Source organism: Theileria parva (assembly GCF_000165365.1).
Source record: "Theileria parva strain Muguga chromosome 3 map unlocalized ctg_530, whole genome shotgun sequence".
In the NCBI taxonomy this organism is placed as follows: domain Eukaryota; phylum Apicomplexa; class Aconoidasida; order Piroplasmida; family Theileriidae; genus Theileria; species Theileria parva.
This window is the reverse complement of record NW_876245.1, coordinates 506,100-530,455: the sequence shown is the minus strand read 5'-3', so window position 1 is coordinate 530,455 and position 24,356 is coordinate 506,100. Positions and strand designations below refer to the sequence as shown.

Sequence of the window (24,356 nt, the reverse complement as noted above, 5' to 3'; positions counted from 1 at the left end):
TGTGTCGAACTTGAGTAATGTGTATCTCACAATACTTCATAAATAATCTTGTAAGTTTTGCAAATTTTAATTCTTATTCTGGGTATTAAAAATGTAATTTTAATTTTATGTATAAATTTAGCACATGAAGTTCCCAGAATGCTATAGAGAATGTGATTCCACAACCCTGAATTTAAAGAAAGAATGTAATTTCCAAGGTAAGAAAATTCTCAGACCCAATACCTAATTACTATAGATTTGTAATAATTAGAATTTAATTTTTCGTTTTAGGAGACTTTGATCTCGTATCCTCAGAAATCACCGTACTTTGGGCCTCCGCACTCCTGACAAACGGGAATCTTACACATAACGACCTCTTACACATCGCAAGAAGCATGAGTAGAAGTGAATACTCAAAAAAATCAGTAATAATCGCATTCATTAACCCGCAGTGTTTCTGCAGAATCTACTCCAACGGCAAAATCATAATTATGGGCGCCATAACTGAGAAACAAGCCTACAAGAGACTAGCGAAAACAGTTCGCAAGATAAAGTATAGAACAAAATGGAAAGTTAAAGTGCCAAATCTGCCGTTTTCTCCCCGGTATTTTAGCCAACCTGAGTCTGATAATTCTGTTGTCACGAGTAAACACAGGTTTGCTCCAACCTATAAAGATGCATCAGACGATGAATCGCAAGTAAATAAAAACAATAATGAAGAAAGAAGTGAAAGTGGAGAAATGTATTATAGCGATTTTAAAAAAAGGTTTAATTTTGACGGAAATGGGCTGTTGTGGAGGTATGTCAACAACGAGAATATCTTGAAGGTATCAGACTCCCTTAAAACCTTTAAAATCGACCAACTGTTGTGTAAAATAGTCTTAGATAAGGAATTAGACATTGATTATATCTTCAGTAAGCTTGATGCCAAGCTTGTTAACGTTAATTTGTTTCCAAATTACCTGAGGTTTCAATTCGCGTTGGAAAACACTAGCCCTAACACTGAATTTGAGAGTGATTTCAAAGAAAACCGCACTGACATGAACTTTTTTAAGAGTAGTTACTACGACTTGGATATAAGTTTAGAGCTAGAACGTGTTTTGGAAACTGAAATTAAGTCAGTTAACAGGTCCAGCTCATGTCTTGTTTTCAAAAGCGGTAAAGTTATTATTTGCGGCTGTGTCAATAGATCTGAAATAATAGAAACTTTTAATCAATTGATTAGATTTTTATTTCAATTTTAATAATTTAAGTATTTGGGAGTAAATTGTGTTTAATTTCATATATACTTGTTACACGCTTAGTAATATACACATAACCATATAAATCACGTATAGAGTATAGAGTGTATAGTATCTTGTTTAAAACGAAAGGATAAAATAATATAGATAACAATATGTAATAAGAACAATTAAATAAGGTTAATAAGATTAAAATATTGGTTGGCATTGTTGAGATTTAGAGATGAAACCAGGATACGCTTTCAGAGCTGCGATAAGGCTGGACTTTTTGTTATAAGCCCTGCTAACTTCTAACCCTGGTGAGTTTAGTAGCTGAGTCCTTGCAGCAAACTGTGGTGAGACCTTGAAAGTTTCAGAAATACCAAAAGATTTAATAAACTCGTTAAAAAAACTTGGAATTGTCCAAGGTTCAATTTTTAGTCTTTTTGAATTCTCACTATAGTAGCCAAGTAAACTCCTGTACATTAATTCACAGCTATTAATTAAATATATGTCCTTTTCAAACTCTGTGTTAATAGTAGAATCAGTGTTGGAGGATGGAAAACAACCCTTGAGAGTAACATTAATACCATTTTTATAATACTCGTGCAAAATATGCCCATCCAAATTATTTAATAAAAGCACCCGTTCAATGTCATCTTTCCCACCATTAACTAGATTATTGGTAAACGCAAACTTGTTCAGGACTTCAAATTGGTTAAATGAAAAAGAGACTTGTATGATTTTATTTGGATTGAAATTAAGTCCTATTGATAAATTAGTGCAGAATAGAATGCCCTTGTCAGCTAACTTGAAGATATCCATAACATACCTTCTCTTATCTAGGCTCAAACCACTATGGAAATCAAAAAATTCAAACTGTGAATCGATTTCACTAGGACTACCATTTACATTTGAAATGTTCTTGAATAATTTTAAATAGTGTTTTATGTAAACGTAACAGAACTGACACATCCTCACTGTAGGGAAGTATACCAGAGTCTTTTTATTTATGTCCAATTCACTCAATAAGGAATTCAGGAACATTTTAGGGTCATATAATACAAAGTCTATTTTATAATCAGTATCGCTGTTCCTAGTTAATATTAAATCTAAATTCCTTCTTACCCTCTTTTCCAAATCACTAACAATCCCTCCACTTTCACTAACTGTTTCAGGTCCAGACTCATTATTAACTGGTAAGGTTATAGCACAATTATCATTTTCTTCCACATGAGTGTTTTCTTTCAAATTTATAGGATTTAGGTGTGTGGCATTACTCGAGTTAATAGAGTTGTATAATTCCTCATATTGATCAATATTTCTTATAGGGCCGTATAAATGTCTAGTTATGACACTCAACTTGTTATTATCATCTCCTTTAGAATCATTTTCATTTTGGAATGATATGATTTTAAAATTCAGCTTCAAAAACCTTGAAGTGAACTGGTGTAACAAGTAATTATTGCTGAAATTCGATAAAAATACAAACTGGGCATCCGATTGGAGCATATCCCTTATTCTAACCAGTAAGTAAGCAAACTCACCAATAACCATTCTCTCAGCTTCGTCAACTACTATGAATCTGAAGTTGGAGGCAAGTGATGGAAATCTCACAAGTAACTTTAGAAAACTTTTGGGGGTTGAATAGACAATTTCAGAATCCAAAGCATGTGAAAGATTATTCAGGACTAAATCTTTATACAGTAATGTTGAAACTCTTTTATTAAATCTAATAAAACAACCGTTGGCAGATCTACTTTCATCGACGACCAGGTCAATGGTGGGCAGCAGTACAACCATCCTTTGGTTTCTGAGTTCTACTCCATTCACAACTTCATTATTTTTGAATACATAACTATGTACCAGGTGTGGAAGAAGATATAAAAATGTTTTGCCTGAACCTTTTGGTGAGTTAATAAGCAAGTCAGAGCCGGTCAATTGCGGCCTAATTGAGGCCAGTTGAACTGCATTTGGAAGAACAAATGATCCATTTACGGGAAGTTTTACACTTCTAAACCTTCTTAAAAACGATTTTTTACTTCTCAAATAACTTAAATCGTTTAATTTAACCTGTAATTCAACTACTGATGACCCCCAAACAGTCACATTGCACTTCAAACTTTCCAAATATCTTGACAAAAAACCTCTACTATTGCTTGCACTATTATCAGAACCAACTGTAATATTAGTATTATTGACATTTTGTAAGGTATTTTTATGTGAGTTTGACTTTACCGTTTTACTTCTTCCATATTTAATTAAATTATTTGCCCTTTTTAAAACCAATGAACTAGGTTTAAATGAATTCCCATCCAACAATTTACAGTTTTTAAGAACATTTTTTATAATGTGTCTCTTTTTGAACGAGTTGTTGAACAATCCTAATAATTGCATATTCCATCCTAAAATTCGTGTATAAATTCAAAAATCAGTAATAATATGTTATAAAACACATTAAGAATATTTTACTCAATAATTTACATTAAATATGGGAAGTAATTGAGGAAAATTCATGGAATCTTGTGTGTTTTAGATTCTGGATAATATGAATGTTTAGTGTAAAAACAACCAAAAATTCCAGTTTAAATAAATTAAAACTGACAAAAAAATAAATTAAAAACAAAACTATGGTACAAAAACTAATATTATTAATTATATTCATTTTTTCATCCCTATAACTTACACATTCCAACATAGAAAATTCACTGACTTTTATGACATTTTTTACAAAATGCTTGGCTCGTTTTGTAGAGAATCTCTGGAAACTTTGAGAAGGAAAGTAAGAGCTTCAACAAAATTCAGAATAAATAAATTCTCAACCTATAATAAAGACCATACAAGTTATGAAAAGGACGAATTCCGTTTATTTTCAAGGGGAGAAATCGAGAGATTACCGGTATGTTTTAATTATTTGTAATTGGTTTAGTTTTCTGATCCTTATTTTGAACACATTCAAGCCAACTATTTGGATGCTCCCTTGGATTTGCGTACAAGCTGCGTATCAGAATCACCTCTTCTTACCAGAAATAACGTAGGATTAGGGTTTCTAATACTCAATAGGTATTTTCTTAACACAGAATAGTTATACAGCAGTTATTATGTTACACATGAATAATATTTATTTAGTGAATATATTGGAAGTAACTGTGTTTCAAATTTATATCGCGAGTTACTTGATTTAGAGAATAATGTGTACAAAAGATTTGTTGTTCTCACTTCCATGAACAGAGTTGTTTTTTCTAAAGGGCTAGATCCCTCTGAAGTTCACTTGTTTCATGATTCTATTCTTAAATTAACCAGGTTGAAGGAAACACCTTTGAAGAAAAATCCAGATTTTAAATTGGATTTGATAAATTCAAACCTGGAACGGTTTAAAAAAGCACTAGAAGACTACGTTAAAAATGTTTTACATCTTTTATACCTCATTAAAACATACCGGAAACCCCTAGTTATATACGGCAATGGCCAGATGGGTAATTTTACATTTTTGTTATTTTTTCACCTAGTTTTACGGTTTATTAACTATTATTATAGAGTCCTTTGGCTCAAACATGTGCTTCATATCCTCCTTTTCTTCATGCTATAAGCACTCAACATATCAAGCTAACACAGGTAATATTTATGTTTTAAGACAACATCTGTTCATAGATGAAACGCCTTTTAACAACTTCGGCTCCACTTTTGTGTTATCGAATTTAAGAGGTATTCTTATATAATTCATGATTTTCATATCTTTAGGAAACTTGGGAGAATATTTACTGTTAACAAATGATAAACTAGTCGGGGAGGATTTAATCTGGTCTGGCTTGGCTAAAAAGTTCATTGAACCTAATTCCATCAACACTATTCAAATAACTTCAGACGTAAGAAAGATTTATTTAATAATCTCGTAGAGACTGGTTGAATTACCGGAGAAATATGTTGAAACCTACATCAATGAGTTTAACATCAACTTGAGTTCCCCAGATTTTAGGCTTAAGAATTACGAAAGTGCGATCAACAACCACTTTAAACATGATAAAATCAAGGATATCATAGCAAGTGTCAAAAGCTCTTACAATAAAGGCAAAAGCAAAAATGAAAACGACTCAAATATCTCAAATTTCGAGCAAACAATTCTTGAGAATTTTTCCAGGTTTACTAGCACTAAAACTACCAACTATGTTCTTGCGGGCGTAAGTTTTTAAAACCCTTTATTAAATTTAGATGCTTCATATTATTAAAAAACTAAAGGCCTTGAAGTATAAAATACTTTCAGAGCTGAAGATAGGCGTGAATGAGTGGAGCAGTATGGTAAACTTGTCTTACAAGAGTACCAGTACTATAAAGCAAGAAAATGCTAAACTACTGTATAACCTAATCATGGAGATTCTCTTAATAGAGTCTTTGAGGCTGGAATCGAACTTGTTTTTCAAGCCTTTTAAGATGGCTGTGGATTTTTCATCAGTTTTTGACCACTTATTTGATAGGAGCACAGGTAATTACCTCACCCATGAGTCAGGGCATATAAAAGATTCGTTGTTGCGCATGAAACAACTCTTAAACATAAAATAGAATAATAATATATTAAAAATTAAACTACCATTTATACTATTTTATTTTTGAAATTTAATTATACAAGTGGTTCTTCAACCAACACATCGTCCTCTTCAGTCTTCTCAGGGGGTTCAAAGCTGGACTCCAAATTATCATTAGTCGTATCATTGGAGTCATTACTTGAGCTAACATCTAGTAAACTGCTGGAAGAATCATCCGGACTGAGGTTAATTTCAGAAAATTGTTTATTTAGGGAAACATTTTCAAGGGTATTATCGTCTTTGTGTTCACGGAGTTTCTCAACCTCAAGCTCGACTTTTTTTTGTTCTGGTCTACCAGAATCTGAACTCACTGACAGGTTATGTCTTTCTGAGGAAGACAAATCATCTCGAATGGTGCTGTTTTCAGTGTTTGCATAGTAGTTGTTAACATTTCCAACTGAGAGATCAATGGTATCAACAACATCCTTAGAGGTACTGGTAGCCTGAGAGTTGATTGAGGGGAAAGTTTCGATGGTAGGGTAAGTGAATAGCGATTTAACATATGGTATGCGGTGGATATAACCCTTTGCAAGATCACATCCTAGTGTGCCTCTTCCACCCCAATTTTCTCGAGGCACAATTAAGGCTCTCCTAACAGTCTCAGTAACACTGTTATACACAATCAAAACAACCTCCTTGTCCACCTTGTTGGCCACATGGATCCGAACACAATCTAGACCATAAAATAACTGTAAATTTGTCCCCAAGAGATAGTCAGTTATTGGCATGAGTCCCGCTTTTTGTGCTGGTGACTTATCATAAACGTGAACAATGTGTGCGCCCTCATCCAGACAGTTAAACAACCCGAACTTCAGTGTTAGTCCAAGCAACCCGATCCCATCCCACTTCTGAGGAACGATGTATACGTCCCGAATGTTCTTCTTGCGAGCGTTATATATTGACAAGGCTATCTGTTGGTTCTCATGGTCGTTCACATATTTAGTGAAAAGGTTCAAAGTCTCATCCGAGTCGTCTGTGTATGTGTAACCATCGACATCTAATATGTAGTCGAAAAAGGGTTCAACACCGGCAACATCTAAAAACATTACTTTAGGGTAGATCACAAAACTAGTGCAATAATTTATTTTTCCACACCACATGGTTGCATAGGAAATACAGAGTAAAGTTAAAACTATATAAATAATATTATATTATGAGAATGATGTAAAAAAATGAGCGCAATTAAGGAAAATTACCTCCAGGACCGTTGGGATAGACTCTATGCACTCGAAGGCCTAAATTAAAGGGTTAAAATTATTAAATAAAAGTTGATATGGGCAGAAAATAAAAATTGAAAGAAAAAAGTGTAAAAATATATTAATAATATACCTCCATTCGGTGGACATTTGGAAGAAGAAGCTCCCATTTCTACATTACAGAAGAGTTAATTGCATAATAGGAAAATCAAGTATAATTTTCGATAACACAGTAAAAACACTACTATACTATTAATTATCTGAGAAAAAGCGATAAATTTGAACTGATTAATAAAACAACAACACCGGACAGCACCACAGTATTACACATTATAACCCAAACACATGTAAATAAATACTCTGTATAAACTTATTTTTTTTATATTTATCAATTTTAAATGGTCGATTATGGGACCTTCTGCTCTTAAAAACTGAAATTAAGTGAAACAAGGCCTAATTCATCCAATGGACGACACCGTGGCATTTAACGAATTTGCAGCTAACACAGCTGATGATTTATTTGCTGATGATGACGATGATCTTTTTCTGAATGAGGAGGAGTATGAAAAAGCACAGCCAAGTAAGAACATACTTAATTTTATTAAATTCTTTTTCACCCTTTTATGATTAACTTTAAAAATTAGTAGGTGGAGGTGTAGATGAGTTTTCACGTAGAAAAAATGCTAAATTCGGACCGTTTTCTACCGATACTTTTTGGAAAAGGTCAGATGATAGGAAGCATGATCTCAAAAACCACCTCTGGGACTTTATGATATACAATTCCATAAGAGAACTATCTTTTGGAAACTATAAGGGACAAGTTGAAATGATGAACTCACAACTGATGCTTAGCATAGTAGAATGTAAAAAGAATGTATTAAACTCCCTAAATAATCAGATTGACTTAACGAAACGAGATCATTCAGATCCAAGGCTAAATAACTCTTCTGTAAATAGTGTAGAACATGAGCTGGATGATGAACATAAAAAACAAGTAGAAGCATGTTTAGATAAGTTGATTAGAGTCGTGATGGACAGGTTTAGAATAAAATTAGATTTGGGCACACCAGAATCACATGATGATTCTGGGTTTGAAGATACCACTAAATCCCAAAGAACTGATAATATTAACAGGGAAATCTGTGAACACTTAAAATCAAATAAACACGTTAGACATCTATTTAGGGAATTCGCAGATTACAGAAGAACTAAGAATCAGCTAATTAGGAAATCATTACATGAACTATTAAAAAGTTTTAACGAGTTCAGGAATAAGATATTACAGGAAGTATACCAGGACTCCAAGGGTCATAACATGAACCTGACCAGATTCGTCAAAAACATGGATAAAGTGACTTCAAGATTTGATTTTTTTTGTGAGTACAGGTTCCATAACCTGGCAACTTATTTCAGGAACAAGGAAGAAGTTGATAATTATATTGACAGCTTCGTTGCCTTTAACACTTTCACACATGATTTTTCAGAGTTTACTAACAACTTTAACCCAAACTTGAAACACACACCCACCACAGCTACTACCGATCGTACCACTACAGATTCTGCTACTACCAGTACAGTTAGTAATGAACCAGCACAAGCCAAAACATCTAAAGATAAGCCACAAATGAACAAAAAACCTGAACAAATGCCTCCGACTACAGTTACTGAAGCGGATGAAATGGAGAATATATTCAATTTCATGGGAGGAAATATTTCCCAAAACTTCATACAAACTCAAGATCTATCACAAAATAAACAAAACCCAGATGGTAGAGGTGGAGATTCTGGGAAGGATATGGATTTGGATCAAGGTTATGAAAATATGATGGATATTGACAGGGATGCAGTAGTGGAATCAAAGAAAGACAACGAAAGACAAAAGGAGGAGGAAGACGACTTGAAATTATTACAAGAAGCCAGAAAGAAAGCAGCTGAAATACTAAGGTACACCATACACATTTCACGATGGATTGTATTTTCATTGAGGCCTTTTATACATAATTTAGTTTAAATAGCTAGATATCTAAAATTAATATAAATGAAAATATAAAGTGGAAATGAAAATTCGTCCGAGAAAGTGGATGAATTTCATACCTGTGTCAAACATACTTAAACGAGATAAATAACGTTCAGGCTCAAGAGAATCGAGAGGATGCAGTCTAATCAGACGTAAATCTACGTTTAAAAATACTAAATTCTAATTTGATAGTGTTTAATATGCTTTAAATACATCTGTAACCGTGATTCTAAATCTACGAATGATTTTTCGCCGATCACCGGTGAATTTTGAGTAAATTCTTAACAAAGTACATCTCTAAGTTTTAGTAAATATTTATATTTAATTAAATCAATCAACTTTAAACTAGAAAAAATGAATATCGCAACTTTATTATTGCTTTCCTTTAGTGTAGTGTCATGCGTAGGCATCGAAGATGTATCAGATGACCCGCTAACAATTTTTGACCCTATGGAAACCGAAGGGGTCTTTTCACAATACGATGAGCCAAACGATGCTGACCCATTGCCAGATCTCTCTCCAATAGATGAGGATATCGATACCGACATCGAAGAAGTAGATGAGGAGGACACATCACCTGATGAGTTTTTCGATTCTGAAATCAAGGATGCCAACAGACTAAGCTGTCCATTTTCAGGAAAAAACTGCAGGTTCAAGAAGGCAAAGTGCAGATGTAGTTCAAATGACGGAGATTTCAAATTCACCATGAAAAAGTTCGGTACGGTTGATGACGGCAAAACTGAAGGATCACAATCCGGATCTGAGAAACAGGACAAAGACGAAGGACAGTCTATGTCTCAACAACAAGCAAAAAGTGATGAACAGCCTATGTCTCAACAACAAGAACCTGAGCCATCTGCCAAGGAAATAGTTCAAGAAGTGCCAGAAATGATCGAGGGGTTCCAGATGTTAGAGCAGTTAAACGATCCAACACAAGTAGTACTTGGTGAGTCCCCCGAAGGTGCAGATTCACAAGTATCATCCGACGATTCTGGACTCCAGATGGTCCCTTCTGCCACTAATAAAGATGAATTTGAAGACAAGACCATCAGAGTTAGAACCGAAGATAAGAAGGACAAGAACAAGAAGGTTCATGAATATGAGTACTTGAGGGTTAAAAAAGTCGACAAAAAGAATGGTGTTAAGGAAACTCATCTTGAATCTCCAGAATCTGAAAATCCGTCCGTTAGCTACCACAAGGGAGCAATTCCAAAGATGGACCATTCAGTAAAATCTAGACTTTCGCCTGTATTTCCACCTAAAGCTGATGAAGAAGCTCAAGGTCCCATCGAGGCTATTGAATATGCTGCACCATTACCAATTGAGTACGGATCTGCTGATGATGCACCAGCTGTTTTAACCCCTGCTGAAAAGGTCAAGAGAAAATTGGCTGAAATTGAACAACGCAGACTAGCATCCCAATCCCAATCCCAATCTGCTGCAATCCCAGCTTATTATAACAAGGAAATGGCCTTAAAAACATACGAACCAGTTGTTGTTAAAGGATTAAAGGGTCCTGTTGGCCCAACTACCCCCAAATTCGTTTCATTGTCATATCCAGGAGGTGTTACTGATTTAACCGCCAGCCAGTTTTCAGGTGGAGCACAAACCAGGAGTTTGAAGAAGAAGAAGAATGCCAAAAAGTCCAAGAAGAATGGCAAAAAGTCAAAAAAGAATGCCAAAAAATCAAAGAAGACCAAGGAAGATAAATTAGCAGAAAAGGAGAAGAAGAAGGAGTTGAAAAAGAAAAAGAAGTTAATGAAGGAGTATAAGGAAAAGACCGACAACACCATTATGGAGAAGATGAAGGAGAGAGATCGCATTTTGGCTGAGAAACTTGAGAAGGAAAAGGAGGAGCTTGAGAAGAAGCAAGAGGCCGGAACTTTTATCGCAAAAAGAGTAAAACAATTACAGGCCGAGAAGGACAAACAGGAGAAGAAAATTCGGTTGGCTGAGAAGCAAATCCAGACCAAGAGAGACCGTGAGAGGAAGCTTGAAAAGGCCGAAAAGTTAAAGCAAATTAAGAAAGAAAAGAAATTGCTCAGAGAACAAGAGAAACAATTGGATCAGATGAAAGGTGACTCAATAGATGATGAAGTTGACCCATCTACAGGGTCTCGCCTATTGGAAAAAGTTTAATACGACTCCAATCGTCACTTTTGTAAAATTTTGAATTAAAGTTTGAATGTTTTGGTACATAGATTTATTATTATTTAATCTTTGACATTAGTTTCATCAGCACTATCAATATCATAATTAGTTACACCTTGTAGGATCTGAATTTATTTTCAGATCTACTTAGATCTACAACCTACGTCATTATAGAATATTATTTATTTGAATTTGACGTTTAAAAATGGGAAACCATGAAGATATACCTAATGAATCCCAAAATTCTGAGGGGACAACTGTTAAAACCCCAAAACCAGGAGAGCCAACTTCAAAATCCGAGATATTGACAGAAATATTTAAAAATGTTAGATCCCTTATAAAATCTGCAACGATTTTTGACCGAGAATTAGGTTATCTTAATGAAACCAAGATTATGGTTGGAGAATTGATTACGCCTTTAATATTGGCATCACTTGGGAATGGAAAAGAAGATCCACCTCTCAAAAAAACTGTTGACATCGTTCAGGATGTTTTTCTAAGGTTAAATGCTGTGCAATTGTACATTCAACTTGCCAAAATGCATACTGAGAAGTTAATGGAGTATAGGAAGCGCTTTAGTAAATGCTCAAATAAAGATGACGAAGCAGCAAATGAAAAACGACTAATTAAGACATTACATAGGATTGAAGATATTCTGGAAAATAAGCTTTACGCTAAATTAATTCTTCAATCTGGTTATGAGCTACTTAAAACTATGGAGGACGTATCTATTCGTGATGAAAATGGCATGGTAGATTTATTGGCTATGTACAAGATACAGTCACCTCTTGAATATCATTTTAAGGCCAAGTTCACTACAGTTTTGGACTTATTTGAACAAAATATTACCTACACTCATTATTCTCTCCAAAGCGCAATTGATTTATCCAAGTTATCTGGCTATGAATTTGTTACAATCAGCGGCACTGGTATAGTTCTTGGAGATATAATTGAAGAGACCCTGAAGTTGGATGATATTACCATGCAACCCATCACTGGCATGGATTCAATAATAAATGAAAGGATCCTTTCTCTTGATGAAGTTGATAAACGGATTTCAGGCCATGTCGAAGATAAAAAATCAGAGCCGGGTTTGCTTTCTGGAATTTGCGACAATATCGTTAGTATTTTCTCTTAATTTTATGTACATTACTAGAATTGGCCAGAAACTTAATTTCTAAGCTCACTTTGTTAAAAAATGAATATTTTAAAATAACATAAATAAATAATACATGTATCATATAAAAAGACATTATGTCCATCCGACAAAATTTGAAAATAATATGACTCCCACGAAGCATAGTATTATGTTATAAATGTACAGCAATTTATAAAAAATTGTCAATTTCCCTTTATTCCTAGAGAAATAGTGTAATATGGCTGTAAATTGGAATGAGAATTGTATCAATGTCAAGGACTGTCTGAAGAAAATCTGTATATGTGAAAACAAAATCAGAGACAGGAAGGTAACAATTAAGTGGAAGATGAGATTTAATTCGTAATTTTCAACGAATTCGAACATCAAATTAATGAAACCCATTCGTTTTCTTTTTAAGTTCCTTCGTACTCTTGATAAATATATCATCACCACTAAAAGATTCGGGAAGGTATATATGAAGTGGACAAAATTGTTAAGTGAGTCAAAGGAATAAAATAATTTCAGTCCCCAATACTTACTCTGTACATGTTTATATATTAAATTAAATCCATCTCTACAGAATTCATTAACGTAAATACCACGTCTTTCTCTATCAAGTCGTGACTTAACTGAGCTATAAAGGGATTTAGTTAGTTTTTTAGGTATAAATAATTTAATCAAACTGATCGGATTAATTAGTATATTGTTTTTAATGAAAGTATCAATTCTAAAGTTACTGACATTTTGAGTTAATGTTTTATTTTCAACTAATTGATTACAAAATAATTTATACCCATACAATTGTATTAACAAAAATGGCAGTAACAGTATGTACAAATAACACAAAAACTTTAAAAGGTAACATGCATTTATTAATACAAATTTCAATATGTAATTAACCTTAGAATTTTCATCTGATCGTTTCAAATTTTTGTTATCCCTATTTGTAGTTAGATGGGTTCTAAGCAGTTTACTCTTAATCAGGTTGTACAGGGGGAAAGTCTTAAGCAAGTATAAAGAAAATGGAATTAATAAAAGTATACCGTTTGATCTTGTAAAGCAATTAGCAAATATTAAAAAAACTACAAATAACTCAGTCAACAATTGATTAAAACTACTTTCAGAAAATTGTACCTTATTGTGATCTACGTTACTGTCAGATTGTTGTTTCAATTGAGAGTTTAGTTTATATACCAATAATAAGACCGAATAATTTAATGTTGTATATAAAGGCTCAGTATACAATGCAGTTGTGAATATAAATGCTGGAGATATATTATAGACTAATGTGGTAAATGAACCTGCCGATTTGGTGAATTCATCTTGATCAGTCACTTTGAGTTCAACTACTTTGGGAGTTTTTTTACTTTTAACCTTATTCGGAAGTGTTTTGATTCTGGATTCTGTACTAAAAATACCCTTACTCAATATTAAATATATTAAAACACTGTTGAAAATTGACAAAATATTGTTTAAAATGAAGCCAATTAAAATTAATAAAAAAGGACTAGGAACTAAAATGTTGAAGAATTTGAGTATTTTTTGTGTGAAATTTGCGATTAAGTTTAAAAAGTATGAGTAAAAAGGGAAGAATGCACATGATTCTTCCTTTGTGTAAATTAAATTATTCAAACTATTTATCAAAAATCTCTCACCATCCCAGGTTATAAATGGTATTAATATTAACCAAAATCTATTTAACTTTTCTATATTCACAAATTCTTCGCTTTCAACCTTGTTACTTCCATTAAAACTCTGTATATTAGGGTTAAAATCAGGATTGCAATTCAAAAATCCAAAGAAAGTAGTTACTGGGAATTTGTAATCCCCCTTTAAACATTTTCTACCTTTAACTTTTAAATATTTACTTTTATTTTCATCTTTATAGTTAAAATTATTGTTGATTACAGCGACATCGTGCTGGTACTTTGGAATGTGTAACTTTGGGAAGTTAGAAATAAAAATTGCAAAAGTAATCAAAAAGAATCTTACGATAAAACTAATTAAAATCAACTTTAAAATAACATTTTTCATAACATGTGATCAAAATAAACAATATAATTTGGAATCATGTGCCAAAACATTTATGTGGTTGTAAGATTCATAATTAACCTTTTTTCACAATGAAAATCAATGAAAAGATATTCCTATCATTTTTTAATAAATTGATAGACAATAATAATAGTAAAAACAAACTTAGTAAAAATAATAACCTAGTAATTAACAACATCAGCAATTACATTAAACTATATCAAAATAATAATAAAATCGATGGAAAAGATAGTGATGAAACCTCAAATAATTCTGTTGAAGGTGATTTATTAGTTAAAAACAATAAAAGTGTAATAAAGAATCGAAAATATTCGTACAAATTAACAAAGAATGAGAATATATTATTGCAATACTCACTGGATCGTCTGTTAAAGGGGATTTTGAGCGGGAGTAGAGAAAGTTTTGGGAAATGCCTTCATGAAATTTTGATTAACTTTAAAGATTACATTGATTTCGACAATTTAATATTGTTGTTCCTGGACTTGTATAATATCAAAAACGTATCGAACCAGGAAATAAGATGTAAGTTGCATCTAAAACACAAACATTCTAATTTGCACATTAGATCTGTACCTTGGAAGGCTAGAAATACTGTTACATCTGTGCAAAATTAACCTCTTCACACATTACACTAAAGTAACTAAATAATTAACTTAATATTTTTTAGACTAGTGAAATATGTAAAATAGTGGAATACATACAAGAAGCATACAACTATAAAGTTTATTTACAAGAATCCTCAAATGTTGTTTTGATCGCAATAGTAAACCAGTTACAAGACAGGTAAATTTATAAAATTTATAAAATCTAATTTTCAGTTTAAAAAATGAAGTAATCGAGAAGATTTTAGACGTATTTAGTAATAATGATAGTCTTTTATTGTATTTTAAAACTGAATTTGCCACAGAGAAGTGTATCCAGAACAGCTCTGAATTACAATTAATGAACAAGAATGTAGTAGAGAATAAGATAATGTCCATACTGAAGGATATGAAAAATGTGTACCCAATAGTAAATATACACTTGATAGATGTTATAGTAAAGTTAAATGACCCAAAGATGTTTAAGAAGTTGTTAAATGTACTGGATTGTATGTTGGAAGGTAGTTTAAATTCAGTTAAGACCGCATTGATAGTCTATTTAATTTTATTGTTTAAAGTAAAACAGGATTTGTTCCTCATACTTGTTGATAACTTGAGTATTTATTTTAAAGTTATCATCAAGTATTATAAGTATAACAACCAGCTGTATATTAAACAGTTTATCAATAACTACCTACACCTGCTATCCAACAATATCACTAACTGCAATTATGGGAACAAGCTAGTAAATTCCATATATGATAATTTAATAACTAGTAAAAATGATAAAAATAGTGGCGTGAACAGCGATATCATTCCATATGTCAACCTTTATTATAATCTATTACAACAACTACACTGTACTAGTGCCACAACTTCCTTCAATAATAAGGGTATTAAGGTAGAATTACAAATGACGAATAAGGCTAAAGAAGAAGTTAGACAAAACGGGTCTGAATCAGTTGATAATTGGGACAATGAAAACATATATAAGGTCCTAAATTCAATAAATATGTATGATAAGAATTGTAACGTATTTTTGGCAGTTATCAAATCATTAATGAACAAGTTGTTGCTGAATTCACCAGACCCCAAATTAATATTCAGTGAAATTATGTTAAAAACAGACTGTAATAGTTTTAAAATAACACTAATCAAGATGTTAATATTAAACAACAATTTCAATTTGACCACTGAACTTTTATCACACTATACTAGAGTAAGAGATAAAAAATCGGAAACTGCTGAATCTAAGGAAGATTTTTATTCAGGATTGTTGGATTTGTATATCAGTGTTCTAACAAAGTATGTAAATATAATGGTAAACAAGAGGCTAAACAACAGAGAATTGATTAATTACACCAGTATATTATGTGATAATGTTAAAATATTGAACAAAGTTCAAGACAAGAACGACGTATTGTTGGAAAGGTTTTATAATCATATTAAAGATTTTAAAACCAATAGTAGTCCGTCCGTGGACACCAATACCATATTCGAAAACATATTATTGGTTACATTATACTTGTACTATGTAACAAACACTCATCTTAAACGTAGTTATGAGGATGGCCTGTTGGCTTCATTTATGAATTACATGTACTGTTATGTTACCGGAAAAGAAAACAAACAGGCAGATGATGAAAATTTATTGTATAATATGATAATATACAACATATTTAATTATGATAAGGACGAAGATTTGATGAATAAGCTGTATAGCGCTATCAACAAACTGGTATTCAAGTGTGTAAATGAGAAATTTAGTAGTCAAATTTGGGAAACAATTTTCAAAATCACTCTCAACAACGATTTTAACATTATCAATGACATATTGATTGGCAATAATATACTAAAACAAGGTGAATACCATGAAGAAATTGAGGAAGACGATGAAGATACCGACGAGGATGAAGATGCGGATGCCGATGAGGATGATACTGAAATAAGTGAAGATGAAGAGGATACTAGTTCAGTGGACGAAGAAGCTGAAGATAAAAGTGACGATGATGAGGAAGATACAGCAACAGAATTGGAAAATGATGCAGACGATTTGGTAGTGGAAAGCTTAAGTGAATTGATAAATGAAACGCCAAATGTAAATAAAGAAAAGGAAAAGAAAAAAGATTACAGCCTGAAGATAACTGGGTACAACTTGCTGTTATATTTGGATAATCTTGATTTGGATAGACTGTATCTAGTACTAAAGGACTATAATAGCTCATTCAAACACAATTACAGTCACGCAATACACAAATTCTTGACAAAGATGGCCGAAAACACCACAGCATCAGCCAATAATGTTAGTGTTAAGAATAATGCCCCTGAAGACTTAGGCGCCAACGTTTTTGTTACAGTTAAAATCGGGGATGATGAAAAGAAATTTGAACTGAGTGAAAAGGTTGTCAGAGTAGTAAACTATGTCTTGAATAACAAGAACATGAAAAATGCACTGGTATTGTCATTTAAGATTATGAGTAAGAATCATGTAGATATGGAAAAGGTGCTTAATTACATGACCTGTATGATGTACACTAAGAGAACGGTGTTGAATCACGATATTCTGATAACTTTATATAAAACTTTCAAGGTTCCTTGTAAAGTAAACTTGTTTGAGCTATTAACTAATAATATGAAGAGTGTAATCAAGTCAAAGCTGTTAACCCTGTACACGTTTTTATTGAATAACGATCAAGTCGATACTATTGAAGATGATTTGGAAGTCGTGAACAAATTACTGCTACAGTTTAATAAAACAGAAAAAGAAGACGGTGAATTTGAAGTTAAAGTTATGGATACTGGCCCAACTACGAGTAAGCAATATGTGAAATCGCTAATACTCTGTATAAACAACATGGTAAGACACGTAAAGAAAGGTCCAAAATTAAAGGAAAATAAAGAAGTACTAGATAAACTAAATGAAATCAACCAGGTTGTTAAATTGCTAAATAATAAAGTAATTAACAAATATTATGTCAAATACACCATGTAGAGATACAAATCTGTTTCAATCAAATAGTCGTTATTTTGAAATAATGTGATCTTCAGTCAATATATATTCTATTTAAAACCCAAATGAGCAGTGTAGAAAAAATAAACATATGTTAAACTAACTTTGGTCCACCCAATATGAATGTTTCAAGATTACCTTTACTTTTGATATATTTTTAGTAATAATAAATAAAATAAAGAACAACTTGACTAGAACATATAATTATGCAGAATATGAGTAAGGATTCTTAATTTGTATGGCCAGAAATAGCCTTATTTTACTGTACAAAACCAACCTTAATTTACCTATATCAGTCAATAAATTAAACAAAACAAACATAATAGAGTCTAACTTACAGATGTTAGTTCTTAATTCTCACAAGTCAAATCATTACAACTTTGTCAGTGACCATTAATTTGAGATTGTTAATTATTCTCTATTTTAAACCCAAAATAACCAAAATTCTAACAATCATTGAATCATATGAATCATTTGAATACAAAATAGAGAAGATCCAGATAATTATATAATGGGATCCTGTTTTAAGGAAAACAAATCATCATTATATTGTTAAAACCTATAATTGAATCGTATTAATGGTTAGTTTTGAACTGTATTCAAAACGAAATGGAACGATTTTGAAATGTGTATTAAACTTTGAAGAATTTATGAACTGATATTGATCAGAGAATCCATAAAGGAATTTTAAAACACAAGTTAGTTGACGAATTTTATTTACAAATTCTTAAATGAATCAATACTTCAAGTTCTAATGAAAAAAATGATCATGTATAAAAAATCCTAAACTTTCAGGATGTTTTAATCTCAGCATGCTGGACTTCCAAAATATGTCAATTATCGAAAATTTTCGTACTTTTTTTAAATAAATAATTGTTTTCATGGAATTGTAAGTTTTGTTTAGCAACAACTATCGAACTTAATTTTTACTTAATTATTAAATGTTAACGAATGTTTAAGTTTTACTCTTAACATCCCTCCCCATTCTCAGATGAATTTTTGTCAATTAACAGCTAAAATAACATAAATAAACACTTAAAATGCCACGCATTGGTTTAGATTGTTATTACTATGGTCCCATTTATTTTACATAGTCAACCTTTTGATGGTTGGACTAAGGTGTATACATGGGTATTTAATTATATATTTGTTATATAACTACCTGAAAATTTCAGTAAATTCCCTTGATCCAAATGCAGATACCGGAGAAGGCACTTCTAATGGTACTCATTTGGTCGGGAGTGCTATTAAAAATGACCCAGTATCTCAATCAACTCCAGCTACTGTAACCGCTGAGGCTACTCCTGTATCAACTCCCTCTACCACACCTGTAACCCTTGACATTGATAATACTCAGTCTACCAGCGCTTTCGAGTACTCCAAGGATGGTGTTTTTCACTCATACGATCCCAAATCTGGTCACACTTTCAGTAAGGTTACTCAGGGTCATAATGTTATTTGGGAGTCCAAAAAAAACATTTCTGGTACTTTCGTCAGGACGAAGTCTGAGAATAATGTAAAATACCTGGTTGTTCTACTCAGTAACAATATGTTTAAATTGTTCCACCAATCAAATAAGAATAATCCCTGGTCTGATATCACTAGTCAGAAACATGATGTTACCAAATTCAAGTTCTATGGTGAAAATGATGCGGAACTAACTCTTTCAGACTATAAGATATCCATAGTTGATTACTCCTTTTGTTATTCATTCAAAACCGGAGTCAAATGTAAGAAAGTGTTGCTGGGTCAAGAGGTTGTCTGGAAATCAGGTGACGATCGAAAGTTTAAAGAGATAAAGTCATTTTCACTAGGTCTTACTTCAAACAGTTTCTTCATTATGAACCCGTCTGGTGAAGTAAAGAAGCTATTTTTCACTGTTACCATTGACATCAATATAACCCAGACCAATGATGATTTTGACTACTCCAAGAGTTATGATTGTCATAAATTTGTTCCGAAAGATGGTTATTTGTTCAGTAAGGTCACCCAGGGTACCAATGTTATATGGGAATCGATAAACAATGTGTTTGGAACCTTGGTCAGGACAAAAGTATTATTTGATGATGAGAAATATCTAGCCATACTACTCAGTAACAATTTGTTTAAACTGTTTTATCAACCAGATGGTAAAACCTGGAATGACATTACTGATAAGAGGTTTGATATTAAGAAGCTCAAGTTCCTCGGAGACGGTGATGATGAGATTAATCCTGCAACCAGCTACATTATTACCATCGTAAACTACTCCTACAGATATAGGTTCATTAATGGAGAAAAATGTAAAAAGATCAAGTACGGGAACGATGTTATTTGGAACCATACTGACGATTTCAAGTTCGATTCAATCTCCATGTTTTATCTAGGTCTTCTTTCAAACCAGTTCAGTGTGAAGAACGGGTCTAATGGGTTTAAAACACTTTTCACACAGATTTCCAAGGTCACCCTTGCCATCGACAAGACTAGCAGTACTGATAAACTTTACTATCACAAGACGGGTGATTGTCATAAATATTTTTCGAAACCTGGGTATGCGTTTAGTAAGATTACCCAGGGAAGTAATGTTATCTGGGAGTCAAAAGATAACATTTGTGGTACAAATGTCTCATTTATTGATGAACCCAACAAGAAATACCTAATCATTCTACTTGACAATGACACATTTTCACTTTTCCATCAATCAAATGGAACTTGGACTGATATTATCGTTGGAAAAATTGATGTTAGTAAACTTAAGTTCTTAGGGGAGAGTGACAGTGAACTCAATTCTTCTGGTTACACGGTTACCCTAGTTAAACAATTATTTTGTTATTCACTTCATGATGGAGTTAAGTGCCTTAAGATCAAGTATGCTGACCGAGATATTTGGACTAATACTGACGATTCTAAGTTTAAGTCGATAACGATGTTTCATTTCGATGTTATTTCAAACGATTTCTTTGTGAGGAACGAGTCGGGTGAGCTTAATAAGATAGTTGTCAAGTTCGTTACCCTTGACATAGACAAGAAGGCAAGTACCGATGAGTTTGATTATTCCAACGACAATGAGTTTCACCAGTACGTTCCGAAGTCTAGACACTATTTTACCAAAGTATCAGAAGGAACGACTGTCGTCTGGGAATCTAAAGATAATTTGGTTGGTACCAAGGTCAGGACTAAGTTTAAAGGTAACGAAAAATACGTGGCAATCCTACTCAGTAACAATTTGTTTAAACTTTTACAACAATCCAATGGCAGTTGGACTGACATCACTGATAAGAGGCATGATATGACTAAACTCAAGTTCTATGGTGAGAATGACAAGGAAATCACAACTTCGGATTACAAGGTTGACCTTGTTTCTTTGATAGCTTACAGAATCATCTTTAAGAGCGGAGTTAACTGTAAGAAAATAAAATACGGAGATGATGATCTTTGGAAACACACTGACGATCCTAACTATTCAACAATTACGATTCTTGGTCTAGGTCTTGTTACAAACGATTTCTTCATCCATAACAGTGTAGATGAGTACAAGAAACTTGAATTTAAACCTACTACCAAACCTATTACCCTTGACGTAAATAAGCCTAGCAGTACTGATAAGTTTCACTACTCCAAGACTGGCGATTGTCACAAATATGTTACTAGGGCCGGATATTCATTCAACAAGGTATCTCAAGGAAATAATGTTATCTGGGAATCAAAAAGTGATGTTTGTGGTACAAATGTCTCGTTTATTGATGAAATAAAGAATAAATATATAGCAATTCTACTTGACAATAATACATTCTCACTTTTCCACCAATTTCATGACACTTGGACTGATATCACTGGTGAGAAATATGATGTTAGTAAACTCAAGTTCCTAGGGGAGAGTGGCACTGAGCTTACTTTATCTGATTACACGGTTGCCCTAGTTGAATACTCCCTTAGATTCACCTTTAACAGTGCAGTCAAGTGTCTCAAGATTAAATATGCCGACGTTGATATTTGGCAACATTCCGATGATACCAAGTTTCAGTTAATAACGCTGTTTCATCTCGATCTTATTTCAAACAGTTTCTTTGTGAAGAACGAGCCCGGTGAATTTAAGAAACTTAACAAACCCGTTATCAAGGGCACCCCAGTTACCCTTGACATCGACAAAAAGGAGAGTACTATTGAATTCAACTACTCAAAAAGTGGCAATTTTCATAAATACGTTCCGAAACTTGGGCATGTGTTCAACGAGGTTGTTCAAGGGACAACCGTTATTTGGCAAATCCAAAATGGTTTGGACTTTGGAGAAAAGATATTATTAGAAGATTTTGATAAGGGAAAACGAACATTGATTATGGATACTAGATCAGACAAAAAGATGTTCTGTCGACTCAACGAGGATCCGTCCTGGAAAGAAGTAGATGAAAAACCTCAGAAGGCTTTTGAAACCATTGAAGATTCAACTGGTCAAGGAAAAACAACTGAACAAGAACAAGAAACACAATCCGAAGAAACTACTCATAAAAAAGAAACAACTGATGATTCTGCCGCAGAACAACCTAAAGAACAATTACACGTGCCAACATCGTATTCATATGTTACTCTAGATCTTAATAACAATTCCAGTACTGGCGAATTTGATTATCATAAGAAGAACGAATATGCTACATATACACCTAAATCCGGATATTTGTTTAACAAAGTAATAAGATCGGCATCCTCCGATTTTAGCAAAGAAGAAGTTTTTTGGAGTGCCCAAGAAGGGTTAGAAAAATATGTTAAAATGGTCAGACTAAAATTAACCGACAGCCATACTGCTCTTCTACTTACTACTGGAGAATTTCTTCTATTTCACAAGGATGATGTTGACCAAGAATGGAAAGATATAACCACTTCAAAACATAATTTTTCAGGCTTCAAGTTCTTCACATTTGATCCTGAAAGTTACGAGGAAAGAGAACTAGATCCTGGAAGTTATAACCTAGAGTTGCATGAATTTTCATATGGTGTCACATTCGGTGATGAAGTTGAATGTTATTTAATTAAACACAACGATAAACTAATCTATAATTATGAACAGGATTTAGAATTTGATACCCTTAAAGGTGTTTATCTCGGTCTTGTCTCCAATAAGTTCTTTCTTACAAACTTTGAAAATGATAACAAAAGACTTGATTTGAATAAGGCAGTTTCACCTCCAAAACCAAAACCAGAGAAAACCACTGAGGCAAATGATCAATCTACTTCTACAGCTACTGTTCTACAGGAATTGCTCGAAGAAGATTCAGATGCCTTAATTCCCGAAGCTAAATTAACCTCACTAAATATAAACGTTTCGGAGAATACCTCTAACTATCAATGTTCCGACAATGGAATTTATAAAACCTTCACTGCACTTCCTGGGCACGGATTTAACGATGTTAAAGTTGCCACTAAAACCTTTTGGAAATCCCACAATAATGACTATGGCATCAAAGTGAGGCTAAAAGAGTCTTCAACCCATGAAAAATATGTCGTTATACTTCTTGCTAGCAAAAAATATCAGTTGTTCTACTCTTCTGGAAAGAGAAAACCTTTGGTGGATATTACCGATGCTAAGAATTCTTTTTATGGTATAAAATTGTTCTCTAAAAGTGAGACCACATCTGTTTATGAACAGTTATCTCCTAGTTCGTATAACGTATATTTATATCATCTATCCCTCGGATACAGGACGAAAGAAAGTTTAAAATTTCATCTAGTTAAACTCGGTAATGATGTAATCTACAATTGTGATGACGATCAAGAATTTGGTGTTATGAAAGGAGCATATTTGGATCTTATAGAAAATAATATATATGTTATTAATATGCATGATCAAAGAAAGGTGGTAAAAGAATTGGACAGAGGAAAGACTGTTACCATAGACCTTAACAAAACTGAAACAACAAGCGAGTACGAGTATGAAAAGAAAGATGATCTTGTTACATACACTTCAATAGGCAGTGGTGTATTTGACAAATTAATAAGGTCCTCAAGATTGGGTTCTGATGAAATTATTTGGAAAGCTAGAGATATGAAAGAACATGCCAAAAAAATCATATTAGATGGCCAAGGCAAGAGAGGGAAAATCACCAATGTAATTTTACATCTGGTCAGTGACGATATTAAACACTTGGATTATTTGGATGGCAATTGGATTGAGACTTCCAACAAAGTTACTCTTAATCTTGATTATACTTCAGGTACAGATGAGTTTGAATATTCTAAGGACGGTGAATTCACCACATTCACAACTAAAGGCCTATATTTATTCAACAGTTTGATTGAATCAAGTTCATCTGACTCATCAGAAAAAATCGTTTTAAAAACGTCAAACACCAAAGAATTTATAACCAGGGTAGTATTAAAGGATTCCGGTAACAAAAATTATCTTGCCTTGTTACGTTTTGATAACAAATTTCGACTTTTACACAAGGAAGATCCTTCTCA

At 32.9% G+C, this 24,356-nt stretch overlaps 10 protein-coding genes across 10 annotated transcripts; 7 read left to right on the top strand and 3 right to left on the bottom strand.

The window, feature by feature from the left end:
• Positions 1-6: 6 nt before the first annotated feature.
• TpMuguga_03g00252 (Transcription factor TFIID family protein) lies at positions 7-1,223 on the top strand (the record flags this gene model as incomplete). The annotated part of the gene is made up of 2 exons (XM_758177.2): positions 7-197; positions 271-1,223. Exons 1-2 carry the CDS (start codon positions 125-127, stop codon positions 1,221-1,223), a joined length of 1,026 nt encoding a protein of 341 aa, XP_763270.1. The 5' UTR covers positions 7-124.
• Positions 1,224-1,389: 166 nt separating this feature from the next.
• TpMuguga_03g00251 (DEAD/DEAH box helicase family protein) lies at positions 1,390-3,842 on the bottom strand. The gene has a single exon (XM_758176.2). The coding sequence runs from the start codon at positions 3,594-3,596 to the stop codon at positions 1,410-1,412; it is 2,187 nt and encodes a 728-aa protein (XP_763269.1). The 5' UTR covers positions 3,597-3,842; the 3' UTR covers positions 1,390-1,409.
• A 59-nt stretch (positions 3,843-3,901) lies between these two features.
• TpMuguga_03g00250 (uncharacterized protein) lies at positions 3,902-5,774 on the top strand. The gene is made up of 8 exons (XM_061305659.1): positions 3,902-4,098; positions 4,129-4,262; positions 4,329-4,675; positions 4,737-4,814; positions 4,851-4,904; positions 4,941-5,065; positions 5,096-5,377; positions 5,409-5,774. The coding sequence occupies exons 1-8, from the start codon at positions 3,934-3,936 to the stop codon at positions 5,754-5,756; spliced, it is 1,533 nt and encodes a 510-aa protein (XP_061160992.1). The 5' UTR covers positions 3,902-3,933; the 3' UTR covers positions 5,757-5,774.
• Gorasp1 (GRASP55/65 PDZ-like domain protein) lies at positions 5,754-7,253 on the bottom strand. The gene is made up of 3 exons (XM_061305658.1): positions 7,109-7,253; positions 6,976-7,014; positions 5,754-6,815 (listed from the first exon to the last, which is right to left on the bottom strand). Exons 1-3 carry the CDS (start codon positions 7,143-7,145, stop codon positions 5,815-5,817), a joined length of 1,077 nt encoding a protein of 358 aa, XP_061160991.1. The 5' UTR covers positions 7,146-7,253; the 3' UTR covers positions 5,754-5,814.
• A 187-nt stretch (positions 7,254-7,440) lies between these two features.
• Positions 7,441-9,182, top strand: TpMuguga_03g00248 (uncharacterized protein; the record flags this gene model as incomplete). The annotated part of the gene is made up of 3 exons (XM_061305657.1): positions 7,441-7,555; positions 7,620-8,919; positions 9,109-9,182. 3 exons carry the CDS (start codon positions 7,441-7,443, stop codon positions 9,146-9,148), a joined length of 1,455 nt encoding a protein of 484 aa, XP_061160990.1. The 3' UTR covers positions 9,149-9,182.
• A 164-nt stretch (positions 9,183-9,346) lies between these two features.
• On the top strand, positions 9,347-11,131 carry TpMuguga_03g00247 (uncharacterized protein; the record flags this gene model as incomplete). Its single annotated transcript, XM_758172.1, has 1 exon — positions 9,347-11,131. The coding sequence occupies one exon, from the start codon at positions 9,347-9,349 to the stop codon at positions 11,129-11,131; it is 1,785 nt and encodes a 594-aa protein (XP_763265.1).
• Positions 11,132-11,306: 175 nt separating this feature from the next.
• Positions 11,307-12,805, top strand: TpMuguga_03g00246 (uncharacterized protein). The gene has a single exon (XM_758171.2). The coding sequence runs from the start codon at positions 11,349-11,351 to the stop codon at positions 12,279-12,281; it is 933 nt and encodes a 310-aa protein (XP_763264.1). The 5' UTR covers positions 11,307-11,348; the 3' UTR covers positions 12,282-12,805.
• On the bottom strand, positions 12,396-14,331 carry TpMuguga_03g00245 (Mannosyltransferase (PIG-V) family protein; the record flags this gene model as incomplete). The annotated part of the gene is made up of 1 exon (XM_061305656.1): positions 12,396-14,331. Exon 1 carries the CDS (start codon positions 14,313-14,315, stop codon positions 12,396-12,398), a length of 1,920 nt encoding a protein of 639 aa, XP_061160989.1. The 5' UTR covers positions 14,316-14,331.
• Positions 14,332-14,403: 72 nt separating this feature from the next.
• TpMuguga_03g00244 (uncharacterized protein) lies at positions 14,404-17,966 on the top strand. Its single transcript, XM_758169.2, has 4 exons — positions 14,404-14,855; positions 14,899-14,969; positions 15,001-15,116; positions 15,152-17,966. Exons 1-4 carry the CDS (start codon positions 14,405-14,407, stop codon positions 17,904-17,906), a joined length of 3,393 nt encoding a protein of 1,130 aa, XP_763262.2. The 5' UTR covers position 14,404; the 3' UTR covers positions 17,907-17,966.
• A 1,063-nt stretch (positions 17,967-19,029) lies between these two features.
• Positions 19,030-24,287, top strand: TpMuguga_03g00243 (uncharacterized protein; the record flags this gene model as incomplete). Its single annotated transcript, XM_758168.1, has 2 exons — positions 19,030-24,225; positions 24,264-24,287. 2 exons carry the CDS (start codon positions 19,030-19,032, stop codon positions 24,285-24,287), a joined length of 5,220 nt encoding a protein of 1,739 aa, XP_763261.1.
• Between the last annotated feature and the right edge of the window lie 69 nt (positions 24,288-24,356).